The sequence below is a fragment of the Bos indicus genome, chromosome 17, assembly GCF_029378745.1.
Source record: "Bos indicus isolate NIAB-ARS_2022 breed Sahiwal x Tharparkar chromosome 17, NIAB-ARS_B.indTharparkar_mat_pri_1.0, whole genome shotgun sequence".
NCBI classification, from domain to species: domain Eukaryota; kingdom Metazoa; phylum Chordata; class Mammalia; order Artiodactyla; family Bovidae; genus Bos; species Bos indicus.
In genome coordinates this window covers 45,237,915-45,252,835 of record NC_091776.1, presented here as the reverse complement: position 1 = coordinate 45,252,835, position 14,921 = coordinate 45,237,915, and the positions used below count along the sequence as shown (strand labels likewise).

General features: G+C 52.2%; 1 protein-coding gene across 3 annotated transcripts; it reads left to right on the top strand.

Moving 5' to 3' along the window:
• Positions 1-356: 356 nt before the first annotated feature.
• On the top strand, positions 357-10,824 carry PUS1 (pseudouridine synthase 1). 3 transcript variants are annotated; one of them, XM_019977937.2, is made up of 6 exons: positions 357-478; positions 1,268-1,499; positions 4,300-4,437; positions 5,298-5,400; positions 8,031-8,722; positions 10,512-10,824. In XM_019977937.2, exons 2-6 carry the CDS (start codon positions 1,278-1,280, stop codon positions 10,557-10,559), a joined length of 1,203 nt encoding a protein of 400 aa, XP_019833496.1. In that variant the 5' UTR covers positions 357-478; positions 1,268-1,277; the 3' UTR covers positions 10,560-10,824. The 3 variants fall into 3 exon arrangements, with proteins under 3 accessions (XP_019833496.1, XP_019833495.1, XP_019833493.1); XM_019977936.2 differs by having other exon boundaries at positions 438-613; XM_019977934.2 differs by lacking the exon at positions 357-478 and adding an exon at positions 760-962.
• The last annotated feature ends 4,097 nt before the right edge of the window (positions 10,825-14,921 follow it).

The following is a 14,921-nucleotide window of genomic DNA, read 5'->3' as shown; positions in this document are numbered from 1 at the left end:
CTCTCATTCCACATGCCAGGGCTTGCTGCTGTGAAACTTCAGGCAAGGGGCTCAGCCTCTTTGTCCCTCGGGTTCCTCTTCAGTAACGAGGAGATCCTATGGTGCTTGCTCCCTAGGGTGGGTGAAAGGACTGAATGAACTGACACATGTAACACGGAGCAGGGCCTGGGAGCGTTTGCTGCGAGGATGATTCGTTCTCTCTAAAATGGTGCATTCACAGTGCCGCGAACCGGCCGGGAGTCTGCGGCGGCTGCGGCGGCGGCCGGGAACCCGGCTCCCGGCACCAGGTCCCGCCCCTAAACCACGCCCAATACCGCCCAATACCGCCCAGTCCCGCCCCCGACACCAAGGTCCGCCCCAAGCCACCTCGGCCCGCCTCGCCCAGAAGGACTTTTGTCCACGTCCGGCCGCCGTCCGGCAGTGCTCTCTACTTCCGCCTTCGCCCACGTGGTCAGGTTCGCGCTCAGTCCGCGGCTCCGTGAGTGGGGCCGGGTCAGGGCGCGCCCCGCTGGTCCCGGCGTGGGTGGCCGGGGTCTCCCCGACTCCCGAGGGAGAGCCAGCTGGGTGGGGCGAGAGGACGAAGGGGTAGCAGGAGGGACTAGGGAGGTCAGAGGTCAGCCTGGGGGTCAGGGACGTCTGAGGTTATCCGCGGGCGGGGCTGGAGCGGGAGAGGGTCCCAGGAAGGTTAGAGTTCAGAAGGGGCGGGGCTGGAGCGTGGCGGGTTGTGGCGGGGGCGCGGGGAGTTCGGGAGGGGCGGGCTGGTGTGTAGGGGCCCCGGGGAGGTCAGGGATCTAAAGGGCCTGGGAGGGTGCGTCCCGGGTGAGGTCAGGGGTCGGGCGCGTGCCCCCTCACCCCCGCCACTCCCGGCACTGCATGGGGCTCCCCGGCCTGCGGGCGGCGGCCTGGGCCCTGAGGAGAGCCTGCGGACCGTGGACCCCGCACCTGGGACCGCGCCTCCTCTGGTAATGACGGTGCACTTGTCTGTGACCCTGGGGTAGCACGCTGACCCCCACTGAACCCGACTGCATGCCCGGCGAGCACCAAGCCCTGGTCGCGTTAAGTGCTGTCACTGCTCCGTTTTTCGGACAGTGAAACGAGGCCAAGTTAGTGGTTGGGCAAGATCTCCAGTTAGCGCCCAGCTGGGGTTTGGACGCCGCGGTGGTCAGTCCAGGGTGTTTACCGGCCCATGCTGCCACCGGCACTCTTTCACTGTTTCCTTCTTTGTTGCTCACCGCCCCGCACCCTACCCCGCACCGTGTCTTTTCAGTTTGCACCCAATGGCTGGGAACGGGGAGGCCCCCATCCCCGTGGGAGCCAAACAGGAGCAGGACAAGAAGGCCCGGAGTGGCTGGCAGGGCCCCACCAGGATCTGGGAGGAAACAGAGCAGCAGGCCAAGAAGCTCAAGAGCAGCGAGGATGGGGAGCAGCAGAGGAAGCTGCCCAAGCGGAAGATCGTGCTGCTCATGGCTTATTCTGGGAAGGGCTACCACGGCATGCAGGTGCGGGTGCCCCGAGGGGCCTGGACAGCTCTGACCTCTCAAGGCCACCATGTGCTTGGGGCGGGGACCTCAAGAGTGACAGTTGCCCTGTGAGCCATCTCAGGAGATGGCAGAAAGGGAGGTCTCATTCTTCACCTGTTCTATTGGGTGGTTCCCATCAAGTAAGATTCAAATGGAAGCAGCTTGAGACCTGTGTCATCTGTACATTGCTTGGATGCTTGTAGGGGGTGTTCACGAGCCTCCTAAGGTGATTAAGGTCCTAGGCCTGCTGATGACCAAGCACTGTGGCCTCAGGCAAGTGACTGGAGCTCTCTCGCTTCCTCTTCTTTAAGATCACAGTCCTGGCATGAAGAGTCATTATTAGGCTGAATGATGCTGCTCGCTAGGATTGGGACAGTGCCAGGGATGCTCAGAAGAGGCTGCTGTTTCTCTTTGTCAGAGTCGTGAAGGTGACAGTTTGCAGGTGCATGGGCGCATGAGAATTCCCTGCCCGGCCCCACCAGGCAGTCCTTTCCTGGAAGGCAGAAGGGTCTGGGTGTCCTGACAGATGCACGTGGGTTTTCTTCTTGTTCCTTGTGGTCAGCTCTGTGGCTCTTACACTTTGGTTTCTTGTTCTGTAAACTTCTTTAAGCTTGGCTCCCAGGGAGTAATTCACTGCTGTGTAAAGTATCTAACTGAAGCAGAAGTTTAAGAAAACGATGCCCAACCTTACCAAGCGCTGTGGTAGCCTTCACTGTGAATAACAGTAGTAATGAGCTACTTCATTTCCTATTTCATTATTTTCTTTATAAGGTGGCACCCATGAACCCAGTTTGATGACCACTGGTAGATTGTGACAGTGGGTGAAAACAGTGCTTCAGTCCCACTTAGTGGAACAGGCTGACCACCTCCGCTGCTCTTTGTGGTTATTTAAATGCTTTTTTGAGGGTGACTTTGATCACATGTGTTGTTGCCTTATCACCGACTTGAGAATTTTGCCCATGTCTCCTCATACCCAGTTGGCCTCAGTTTCGTCATCAGGGGAATGAATGAAGGGTGGGGAGTGACGGTAGCTCACATGGTGATAGGGCACGTCGGGATGTGTGGAAGGGTTGTTACCCCTGTTTCCTAATACCCATGCCCATCGCTGGAGGAGCATTTACAGCTTCTTGCTGAGTGACTGGCTTATGGTGCCGTGGAGACTGTAAGGTGAACTTTGGGAAGAATCTTCCCACTGTGATGAGCCTTGGTGAAGTGCGTGTAGGACTGTGTCCCTTCCTTGTCAAAGGTTTTCTTGGAGAATGTCAGGTTGGTGATCTCATCAATGTCACGGGATCCTGCAGGACTGGGCTGGGGTTACACCGCATCCCTCACCCACTCACATTCCCATCCGCACCCACTAGATGCTGGTAGTACCCTGGGGTGGCTTCCTTCTTTAGCGAGGGGCCTGCCTCCCTGTAGTGATGCAGGAGGGCATGCTCAGGACCTGAGGGGCGGGGGGACCCTGGGGTGCTGGGGGAGGGGATTCCCAGGGTGATGAGGGAGAGGAGTCCCTCTTTGGCCAGGTGCTGCAGACAGATGGGTCTTCAGCAGGAGGGTGCTGGTCTCTGACTTGTTATTCAGTCGTGTCTGACTCTTTGTGACCCATGGACTGCAGCACACCAGGCTCCCCTGTCCTTCACTATCTCCTGGAATTTGCTCACATCCACTGAGTTGGGGGGATGCTATCCAACCATCTCATCCTCTGTCGTCCCCTTCTCCTCCTGCCCTCAATCTTTCCCAGCATCAGGGTCTTTTCCAGTGAGCTGGCTCTTTGCATCAGGTAGCCAAAGTGTTGGAGCTTCAGTTTCCAAAGAATATTCAGGACTGATTTCCTTTAGGTTGACTGGTTTGATCTTCTTGCTGTCCAAGGGACTCTCAAGAGTCTTCTCCACCCAGCCCTGGTGGGGTTGCCCCCTCCCCACCACAGCAGTATTGCGCACGCCCTTGACCCCAGGGGGCAGCCCTGGACCCACGAGCCCAGCGGGTGTGTGGAGTGCAGACTGGGGTCTCCTGGGGTCCTACCACTTGCCCCCCCTGCTCAGCTCCAGAAGAGAGAGCTGCAGCTGGTGAGGAGCTGGGGCCCCAGGCACTGACCCTGCAACTTGAGAACTTCTGGCGACAGTAGCAGCTGCAGGGGTGATGTCATCAACTGCGTGCTGGCCTGGTGGTGTTGCTGACACGCTCACGACGTTACAGAGAAACCGTGTTAGAGTTGACTTTGCCTTGATAATTACTGTGAACGCTTTGTTCATTTTTCTTTTTTATTCACAAACTAAACCCATAGGAAATTATAAAGTTGAAAAAACAGTCTTCTCCAGCATCACAGTTCAAAAGCATCAGTTCTTTGGAGCTTAGCCTTCTTATGGTCCAGCTATCATATCCGTACCTGACTACTGGAAAAGCCATAGCTTTTGGACCTTTGTTGGCAAAGTGATACCTCTGCTTTTTAATACGCTGTCTAGATTTATCATAGCTTTTTTTCCAAGGAGCAAGCGTCTTTTAATATCTGACTAGGTAGGGGGAAATGTTGTCTCAGGTGAGGCCAATGTTGGCTGCCCAGGGTTGGAAATTTCTAGGACTGTGGGGACCCACAGGTGGCTTTCCTACTTCTCATAGGTCGGGGGACGAGCTGCAGGGTCTCTCCACGTCCACAGGTGTGGTCCCCACTTGCCAGGTGCGGGCAAACCACACACGTCCCTCCCTGGACCGGCCCCAGCCCAGGGCCCCTTTTTGTGGGTCGTGACTGAGTAAAAAACAATTTTTCTTCTCTTTTCCTCAGAGGAATGTTGGGTCCTCGAAATTCAAGACCATCGAAGATGACCTGGTGTCGGCCCTGGTCCGCTCGGGCTGTATTCCTGAGAATCACGGGGAGGACATGCGGAAGATGTCTTTCCAGCGCTGCGCTCGGACGGACAAGGTAGGTGCTGTCCCCAAGTCCCCGGCAGGTGCGAGCAGCACCGAAGCCGCCTGTTTGTGCTTTCTGTTTGTCCTTGTCCCACTTTCCCTCTTAGTGTCTCTATCTCTCAAGGTTCTCTTGGTCACAAATGACAGATGCACAGATCAAGCGAGTCTAAGTGGAAAGAAATTTTTTGCCTCGTGCGACCAAGAAGCCGGGGCATTTCCGGCCCAGGTGTGGCTGGACCTAGGTGCTTGGGGCCGCAGGCCCTGGTGTCCTCTCTGCCTGTGCTTTCTCTTTGGCTGCTCCTGCGGGTGGCGCAGTGGCCACGACATCTGCCTTAGGGCCAACCATCTCAGGCTCATGATACAAGCAGGACCATGTGGCCACAGAGGTATAATATACAAATGGTTACTGCATTCATCCTGAGCACAGAGCTCGATCAGTTGTGTAACCAGCGCCCCATCCCCAAAGGATTCCTGCTGTTGCAACTCAGATAGTGACCTCTTCCTTGCTCTGCCCTGGAGTTCTGTCATCTAACTTGCATTTTCTTTTTTTCCTAAGTCCTGGAGAATCACATCCAAGGTGGGACTTTATCTCCTATCTGCAGGATGTCATAGATTTGTTCCCTAGCTTTATGTTTTGTTGAGCTTCAAAGTTCACTTGTAATGTTTTATGAGTGGCACAGCATTCGCTCCCTTGGTATACAGAGCACTGTTCTCGTCTCTGATTATTCCCTTCAGATGCATTTCTAGAAGCAGAATTCCTCCGTGGAAAGACGCAGCGTGTGCGTGGTCCTTCTGCTGAAGAGACCAGCGTGCCGAGCGTCGTGCTCCAAGTGCAAGGCCCAGCTGGCCCTCCCACGTCTGCTTCCTTTGCAGGGCGTGTCTGCGGCCGGCCAGGTCGTGTCCCTGAAGGTGTGGCTGATTGATGACATTTTAGAAAAGATCAACAGCCACCTTCCGTCTCACATTCGGATTCTGGGTAAGCCATGTGTCCCTGGGGCTGTGCACCAGGTGGTGGCCGGTCCCAAGAGAGAAGGGACATGCAATTCCTTCTCTCGCTGAGTTTCTCTATTGTGGAGATAAGACAATAGAGCAGGTCCTTAGCGGTTGGTTGCAGTGGCTGTACGTCAGTTATAGAAAAGGATTCAGGACTCGAGTCTCCTTCAGGAAGGGACACAGCCAGACAGACAGACTCAGGCCATCGGTGCAGCACTTTGGCACTACATGTGCCTTGTTTTAACCAAATGCTTGGGTATGAAAATCTGGATTTGATCAAATTAAAACAGGGGCAATTATTCCCTTTTGTAATAGGCCTGATAATGGGATTTCTAGGTCCTTTTCTTTTTTTTTAATCAAGTCTGACTCTGCCTTTTAGGTGGCGTATATGTGCCATTGGTGTTAATAATTATCATAATGTGTGCTGGGATGGCTGGGTGAAGATCTTCTTGCTTCCTGTTTCTCTCTGTCCCATCTGTTACTTTGTTCCCCTCCTCTGTTTCTCCCTCCTTTTGGATTAATTGATGTTTCTTATAATTGCTTTTAATTATCACTTTGGGCTTCCCTGGTGGCTCAGCTTAAGAATCTGCCTGCAATGTGGGAGACCTGAGTTTGATACCTGGATTAGGAATATCCCCTGGAGAAAGGAGCAGTTTGGTTAGTTAATGCTATGACTTGCTATAGTTTTTTTTTTTTTTTAAGTGATTGCTTTGGGGTTTAAATTTAAAGCAAGAGTTGGCAAACTTTTTTCTGCAGAGGGCCAGAGGGCCACAGAAGTCGTGGACTGTAGCCCACCAGGCTGATCTGTCCATGGTATTTCCTGGGTAAGAATACTGGAGTGGGTTACCATTTCCTTCTCCAGGGGATCTTCCTGATCCAGGGATCAAACCTGCATCTCCTGCATTGGCAGGCGGATTCTTTACCATTGAGTTTCCAGGGAAGCCTGAATTTACTTTTAGTATAATATAGTTTTGTTTTTATTACACTGTGGTCTTTCTCTCCCTGGTAGGGTAATCCCTCTTGAAAACCTCCTCCTAAGTCCCATTTGACGCTTCTTAACAGTCATTTCCCCAGGGAATATTCTAATATTCGTCATGGGTTGTTCCCCAGTTTTGCTAAAACAATACCAAACCCTATGCACAATCGCAGCTGTTTATACTGCTTCTATAACGTGACACAACACAACCATTAACAGCCCAGCTGTCTGGTCGACTGCCAGCCTCCCCCAGCCTCTTGGAGATTATGTTCCACACAACGGAAATTACATGCTAAAGCATATTTGTGATGCTCAGTGTCGACCAAGATGAATTCTTAAAGCAAGACAAAAAACAAAAATAAGATTACCCCAAGTCAAACATAACAGCAGAAACAGATGGTGGCGAGCACAGGGAAGGTGCAGCCTTGAACTGGCAGTGGTGAGCGGAGAGGCAGGGGCAGCCTGGAGGCGCTGGCTGCTGTGGAGGGCTGTCGGGGTGGGGAGGCATCGAATCACCCCTTGAAATATGAAGCCAAAGTTGGCCTTTAAGCCAGGCTCCTTGTGAGGCTGACTCCTTGCAACTTGGTTGTGCCTTCAGCGTGAGGACAGCCATGCAGCAGGGAGCATCCAGGCCACGGGGGACTTCTGGTCCCCAGCTCCCAGAAGCCATCCCCACCAACAGTTCTCGCCATGCTTGTAGAAATTTTCTGTACAAATATGGACATAATCTCTATATGTGTATTCCTATCACAAAAAGAATCCCCCTTCCTGTAGTTCTCCATTTTGCTTTTCTTTCTTTATATTTTCTTTTTTTGTTGTGTTGTCGCTCTGGGTCTTCATTGCTGCGAGGGCTCTTGCTAGTTGCGGCAGGTGGGGACTATGCTCTTAATTGCAGTGCACGGGCTTCTCATTGCGGTGGATTCTTTCGTTGAGGGCACAGGCTCTAGGTGCGCAGACTCAGTAGTTGTGGTGCACGAGCTTAGTTGTCCCGAAACATGTGGGATCTTTCCAGACCAGGGATCGAACCCATGTCCCCTGCACTGGCAGATGGATTTTTATCCACTGTACCACCAGGGAAGCCCCATTTTACTTTTTTTTTTTTTCCACTTAACGGTTAAATATTTTTGGAGCTCCTGCCAGTACAGTGAGCCCTCAGCCATGAGGCCCCCGGTCCAGGTGACGTGACACCTGCCCTGCAGGCCTGCCTCTCATTTCATCCTGCAGATGTTCAGGAGCCACTGATGGCTTTCCTATTGCTGGGCTTTTTAAGCTGCTTTTGCTGTTGATCACACTGCTGCCCCCGGCCTCACCTGCAGAATGGCTTCTGACCCACGGGTTCCAAGTCAGGGTCACCGGCTGGTGCTTTGGTCTCCATGGCAACTGTGCCAGGTCCCCCTGGGATCCTAGAGACGAGAGCAGGATGCCCAGCACTTTGGCCGACTCTGGGTTCTGACAGATGCCTGAGAGTTGGCTGTACTGGTTGGTTTGGTTCTGAGACGGAGTGTCTGGTGGACTGAGGGTTTAGCACGTGGAGCCAGGTCCCCCTCGGGTTCATCTGGGTTTGGGAGGTGAGGTGCCAGCACTCAGAGCTGGTCATGGTGTCATCAGTTTGTTCTCGTTGCTTCCTCTGCCCCCAGGACTGAAGAGGGTCACGGGCGGCTTCAACTCCAAGAACAAGTGCGACGCCAGGACCTACGTCTACATGCTGCCCACGTTTGCCTTCGCCCACAAGGACCACGACTCGCAGGACGAGACGTACCGACTGAGCGCGGAGACGCTGGGGCGTGTGAACCGGCTCCTGGCCTGCTACAAAGGCACCCACAACTTCCACAACTTCACCTCCCAGAAGGGGCCCCACGAGCCCAGCGCCCGACGCTACATCCTCGACATGTTCTGTGAGGAGCCCTTCGTGCGTGAGGGCATGGAGTTCGCTGTGATCAAGGTCAAGGGCCAGAGCTTCATGACGCACCAGATCAGGAAGATGGTGGGGCTAGTGGTGGCCATCGTCAAGGGCTACGCGCCTGAGAGTGTGCTGGAGCGCTGCTGGGGGGAGGCCAAGGTGGACGTGCCCAAGGCTCCAGGGCTGGGGCTGGTCCTGGAGCGAGTGCACTTCGAGAAGTACAACCAGCGCTTCGGCCATGACGGGCTACACGAGCCGCTGGACTGGGCACGGGAGGAGGCAGAGGTCACAGCCTTCAAGGAGCAGCACATCTACCCCACGATCATTAGCACTGAGCGCCAGGAGAGGTCCATGGCCCAGTGGCTGAGCACCCTGCCTATGCACGACTTCAGCGCCACTGCCCATGCTGCCGCTGGCCTAGGCACCAAGGTGGGGCTGGGGGCTGGGGACCACGGGGACCGTGGGGGCTGGTGCCGGCCTTCCCAGGAGCTCAGCCAGGCGCTTGTCCACACCTGTCATTGAGTGTGCCCATTCTATAGATGAGCAAGCCTAGGTGCCAAGAGCTGCGTCACTCCTCCAGGGTAACAGCAGCGGCAGGAGCCAAGGCCAGGGCAGAGGTTCTGGTGGCTGGTTCACCTGCTCTGTGCTTGGTGACCCCGGCTGAGGGGCACACTCAGTGGCCCATCTTCCCAAGTGTGAGATGGAGGTGTCACTAGGATGTCCTTCTCTGGCTCATGCACTTGGTCAGTATGCATGTGTCTGACTCCAGAATGTGGGATCGCTTGGACCCAGGACACTGAGCAGCCCGGAGGCGTTCTCCTCACCTAGGGCGGTGTTCCTATCCAGGCCCACGGTGCTGCCTTCCATCTGTGGGGGAATGCAGGCTGATGCAGACCCTGCATTTTGGCCCATCTCCCAATCAGGCCACTTTGCTCAGCGAGCAAGGGAGCCAGGCTTGCTGTCAAGTACCTCCCAGGGCCCTGGCTCAAAGTGTGACTCATCTGTTATGTAACTACCAACCTTATGTTAGAAGGAGAATATCCATGATTCAAGGTGCTGGAGCTAAGAGTTAACATTTTAACTTTAGTTCTCAATTCTTTACCCTGCAGTGAGGGAGGTCCCCAAAGCCCATGTTCTCTTGTGGTGGTCCAGCAGGCAGTCAGAGGGTGAGATTCCCACCTGGAGCTCTGGGAGATTTCTTCCCATGTTCTAGATATCCAGAAAGACACTGTCTTTCCTCCACAGCTGGGCTTGTAAACTCAGGTGCATCCAGGGAAGGGAAGTAAGCAAGGTGGGCCAGGTGTAAAGAAAGCAGGTGTGCAGGTCGGATGGTAAGTAGCATCCATTGTCAGGAGGCAGTAGGGCTTGGTGGAGACTGTGGCCAACAGGAGAGCTCTTGCTCCACCCGAAGGGGCAGGTGCGGTCAGTTCAGCCAGTGGAAGTGGAGCCAAGTGGTATCAGTTCAGTTCAGTCACTCAGTCATGTCCGACTCTTTGTGAACCCATGAATCGCAGCACACCAGGCTTTCCTGTCCATCACCAACTCCCGGAGTTCACTGAAACTCCTGTCCATCGAGTTGGTGATGCCATCCAGCCATCTCATCCTCTGTCGTCCCCTTCTCCTCCTGCCCCCAATCCCTCCCAGCATCAGAGTCTTTTCCAATGAGTCAACTCTTTGTGTCAAGTGTGTCAGAGCTTATGTTTTTTTTCCAGAGAAACTGGCATTCCAGGATTTTATGTGAAATATTCTACCTTTTATTTATATACTTTGGGTTGCGCTTCTACCCTTTGATGGTTGATTATCAGTTTTCCCAAGCACCATGAGGCCAAGTCGAGCACATGTACGGATATGACCTGGGGCCAGGCTTGCCCTCTGCTTGATTCTGTGAATAGAGGCCTCCGGCCATTTGCCATCTGTACATACTGCTGAGGGGCTTGTACTTGTCCAGCTTTACAGTGGCCCAGTTTTATGTTCCCAGGGTTCTGCAGTGGTGGCCTCTGGGCGTTTGAAGGAGCCCAGTGAAGACCTCCCTTCTTGTTCCCAGCCCCTGGCTTTCCCAGTCTTAAGACAGGTTCTTGAACTAGTTAAGAGACACAGAGTCAGAGTGAGCTCTGCCTCAGGCAGGTCAGGGCAGCCCAACCTCCACCCCGGGAGGAAGTGCCTGCCCCTGGACGACATGGTTCTTCACGGCTGTCTCCTGTGTGCTGTTGCTCTGCAGGCCCCCAGCTCCCTGGAAGGCAGTGACGGGGTCGGGGACAGTGACTGAGGCCCTGGGAGCGTCTTGGAAGTGGCCCACGACACATGCCGGGACCTGCCAGCCTGCTGTTGGCTGTGTGCCTTCGCCAGATGGGAGAGCCCCCACATGCCCTCTTCACCTCAGGGTCTTGAGACCTGCGTGTTTCTGAGTTTTCTCACAGGGAGAACCTGCTGCAAATCTTTTTTCAGCTCAACACGTTGACTACACACACCTGAGCATGTAAAGACTTATTTTTTTAAAGAAGCGATTTTCTTATTAAATATGTACAAACTTGGCTTAGTCACTTCTATTCATTTTTGAGCTGTGGCGCTGGGCATGTGGGATTCTTAGTTCCGCAACCAGGGATTGAACCTGGGCCCCTGCAGAGGCCTAAGCACAGAACACCAGGGAATTCCCACTTAAGATACTTCTTTGACTTTTTTCCTCAGTCTTTTCTGTGGGTCTTTCATGGAGAGAGACAGTTATGTGCTGTGTTAGCAACAGGCCTGGCTCTGCCTCCACCCTGAGCTGTGAGAAACGTGGGTTGGTCAGTGCACATCAGGGGCCGGCTAGTGGGTGGAGGCTGGAGTGGATGGGACGCTCTTGGCAGGATGGGGCTCAGTGGCCAAGAGAGCTGCACAGACAAGAAGAGAACAGGGTGACTGTTGGGCCATGCACAGCAGTCCCCAGCGCCAGAGAACATGGGTTCCTTCTGTGTGTCCACCTGGCCCCCTGCAGCACATAGCTTTCCTCTGGATCCATCCATCCCTGGCATGTTCCACACTCAGGGAAGGAGCATGAGACCCGGGTGGGAAGACCGAGGGCAGAAGGAAGGGGCACATTGTTGAACCTCTCCCTTAGCAAGCTTTCCTGCCAGCAACTGCATCCCCTCATTGGCTAGAAGTGTGTCATGTGGTCTTCTGTAGCTGCAAGGGAGGCAGGGAATGCTTTTTAAGTGGTGCCCTGCAGAAGAACAGTGATGTTCTGTCAGCGAGGAAGAGTGGGTCAGGAGGTGGCAGTCGCTGAGTAGCAGCAGAAGTTCATTTCAGTTCAGTCGCTCAGTTGTGTCTGACTCTCTGTGACCCCATGGACTGCAGCACACCAGGCTTCCCTGTCCAACACCAACTCCTGGAGCTTATGCAAACTCATGTCCATTGAGTTGGTGATGCCATCCAACCATCTCATCCTCTGTCATCCTCTTCTCCTCCTGCCTTCAGTCTTTCCCAGAATTAAGGTCTTTTCCAATGAGTCAGTTCTCATCAGGTGGCCAAAGTATTGGAGTTTCAACTTCAGCCTCAGTCCATCCAAAGAAATCCCAGGGCTGATCCCCTTCAGAATGGACTGGTTGGATCTCCTTGCAGTCCAAGGGACTCTCAAGAGTCTTCTCCAACACTACAGTTCAAAAGCATCAGTTCTTCGGTGCTCAGCTTTCTTTACAGTCCAACTCTCACATCCATACATGACCACTGGAAAAACCACAGCTTTGACTAGATGGACCTTTGTTGGCAAAGTAATGTCTCTGCTTTTTAATATGCTGTCTAGGTTGGTCATAACTTTTCTACCAAGGAGCAAGCATCTTTTAATTTCATGGCTGTAGTCACTATCTGCAGTGACATGAGAGCCTCCAAAAATAAAGTCTGTTACTGTTTCCATTGTTTCCCAATCTATTTGCCATGAAGTGATGGGACTAGACGCCATGATCTTAGTTTTCTGAATGTTGAGTTTCAAGCCAACTTTTTCACTCTTCTCTTGCACTTTCATCGAGAGGCTCTTTAGTTCTTTGTTTTCTGACATAAGGGTGGTGTCATCTGCATACATGAGGTTATTGATATTTCTCCCAGCAATCTTGATTCCAGCTTGTGCTTCATCCACACCGGCATTTCTCATGACATACTCTGCATGTAAGTTAAATAAGCAGGGTGACAATATACAGCCTTGACATACTTCTTTCCTGATCTAGAACCAGTCTGTTGTTCCATGTCCAGTTCTAACTGTTGCTTCTTGACCTGCATACAGATTTCTCAGGCGGCAGGTCAGGTGGTCTGGTATTCCCATCTCTTTAAGAATTTTCCACAGTTTGTTGTGATCCACACAGTCAAAGGCTTTGGCATGAAGAAGTAGATGTTTTTCCGGAACTCTCTTGCTTTTTCAATGATCCAACGGATGTTGCCAATTTGATCTATGATTCCTCTGCCTTTTCTAAATCCAACTTGAACATCTGGAAATTCACGGTTCACATACTGTTGAAGCCTGGCTTGGAGAATTTTGAAGATTACTGTGCCAGTGGAGACCCAGGAGCTTTCAAATGGAGAAGTGGTGTGTGTGTGTGTTGGGCCTGTGTGGGTACGTGTGTCCCCTGGGATGCAAGCATTCCTGTGCTGTGTGGTATGTGTTTACCCGTGTGTGCCAGAGTCCAGCTCCAGCAGCCAGGGAATCAGCCTGAAGAGATGAGCGGTATCAGTGGAGAATGATGCAGCCTCTGACTCAAGGTGCGGGACTGCATGTTTATTTCAAGTTCCAGGTTCTCTTTTATACTTTGAAAAGCATTAGGTCAGAGGCTTAACATTTTCAGTTCCCCCTCACCCAGATTTATTGTCTCATTGTTGCCCTTCAAACAGAGTTCCTGCTTCAGCAATTTTCTCAAAATTGTGTTTACTTGTGATTACATTGTAACTCATGCTTACGTATGGGCTGCATACCACATTCCTCAGTTTATTTCTTATCTTTCTAAATCCTGCTTGCCCCTAGTATCCTAAGCTCACTATCTCCTAAAAAGGCTTCTAGCTATTAATATCTCTAAAATTCCTAATCCCTACAAGCTACAGTAAAATATGCTAACACTACAACATTCCTTAAACTTTTAGCTTCTAACTATTCTTAAATATTCCTAAACCCTAAACTCAGCAACCTTCCTTTGCCATTAACATTTCTCTCACAAACAGGTCTCAGATAACAATCCTTCCCATGGCCTCAAGCTACGGTCTACGTGCTCATCCTGGAACGTTCTTTGTAAAGATCCTTGAATAAACGTCAATGGTTAACTTTATGGATTATTCTCTGGGCACAACTGCAGAAGGCTTTGTGCCTTCTCATGCTCCTCTCAAGAACAATAAGCACCTTAACATTCTTTCCAGCCAACTCAACCGAAGAAAGGAAAAAGCAAGTCAGAATCACAAGACCTAACTCCTTTATCCTGGGACCCTGCCTGTGGGACGAGGAGACGGGGTTGGGGCTGTGCCTTCATTTTGTCAGCAATGCCTAACGCGGCTCCTGACACATGTGTATGCACATGTGTTGTGCAAGTGGTCTATACATGTGTATTTATGTCATATATAAGTGTAGGTGATGTGTGTGCACAGATACCTGTGTGTGCGTGTGATACATGTGTGTGTTGCACACCCGTGTGCACAATGGGACAGATCTTTTTGAGGGGCTGTTCCATTTGGGAGAATAGATGGAGTTGGGCAGTAGAATCAGGAAGACTGGCAGTGACGTGGGGGAGGCACTGTGGTTGGGGAGAGGCCGAGTGAGGTGTGCCTTTGGGTCACTGCAGGTGTTCCCCTGACTACTGGGACAGGAGGGAGGGTTTAATGCTGACTTAGGCTTTGTGTTTGATGAATTGATGAGCTGGGCCATTAACAGGTGGGGTGATCAAGAACAGGATGGGGTTGAAGGAGAAATATTGGGGGTTGTCTTTAAGCATGTTAATTTTACCTGTGATAGGGTTTTGTAAGTCACTTTTTAAGTCACCAGGGCAGAAAGTAACCTTAAAACTGCTGCAATCATGGGGTTCTCCCCATGAAAAGTTACATGGTCTTGGTCTCAGGGTCAAATTGTAGACAATTCCCAAGTGTGACTCCAGGCAATTAGTGGGTAATCATTTCAGTCATCTTGGAGGATCCATAGGTATGTGATATTTTAAAATAATATGTGTTTGGAGGGGACTTCCCTGGCATTCCAAGGGCTAGGACTCTGCTTCCACTGCAGGAGGTATAGGTTTGATCATCTCAAAGTCCCTAACTATCCCTTCCCCTACAGGTAAGTCTTTAGTCTCTTGCTTGGCCATTTCTGCCTGTTTTCCCTTTGCTCCCCTTTTCCCATTTGTTTGCACCAATGGCCCCATGACTGGAGATGTGTGATCCCTGGCCCAGAGCTGAGTCCAGGGCCAGGGATTCAGGTCAAGAAGTCACTCACAACTGGACCTCCCTTATAGGAGAGACTCAAATTTGTCAACTCCTGCAGCAAGTGCAGCCAGGAGCAGCAAGGAAGCCACCTCCCGGTGCCTCCACTCCTGCAGAGATGCAGCCAGTGGGAGGAGCTGGGACTCTGACCTCCGAGGAGTCTGAGGGGTGTAGTTTTTTAACTTCCCAAATTCACTAAGTGGGAAGTGGA

Coding starts and splice junctions, on each gene's coding strand:
- PUS1 (XM_019977934.2), top strand. CDS start 874: ATGGGGCTCCCCGGCCTGCGGGCGGCGGCCTGGGCCCTGAGGAGAGCC. Junction 1,500..4,299: donor AGGGCTACCACGGCATGCAG/GTGCGGGTGCCC, acceptor TCTTTTCCTCAG/AGGAATGTTGGGTCCTCGAA. Junction 5,401..8,030: donor GTCTCACATTCGGATTCTGG/GTAAGCCATGTG, acceptor CTCTGCCCCCAG/GACTGAAGAGGGTCACGGGC.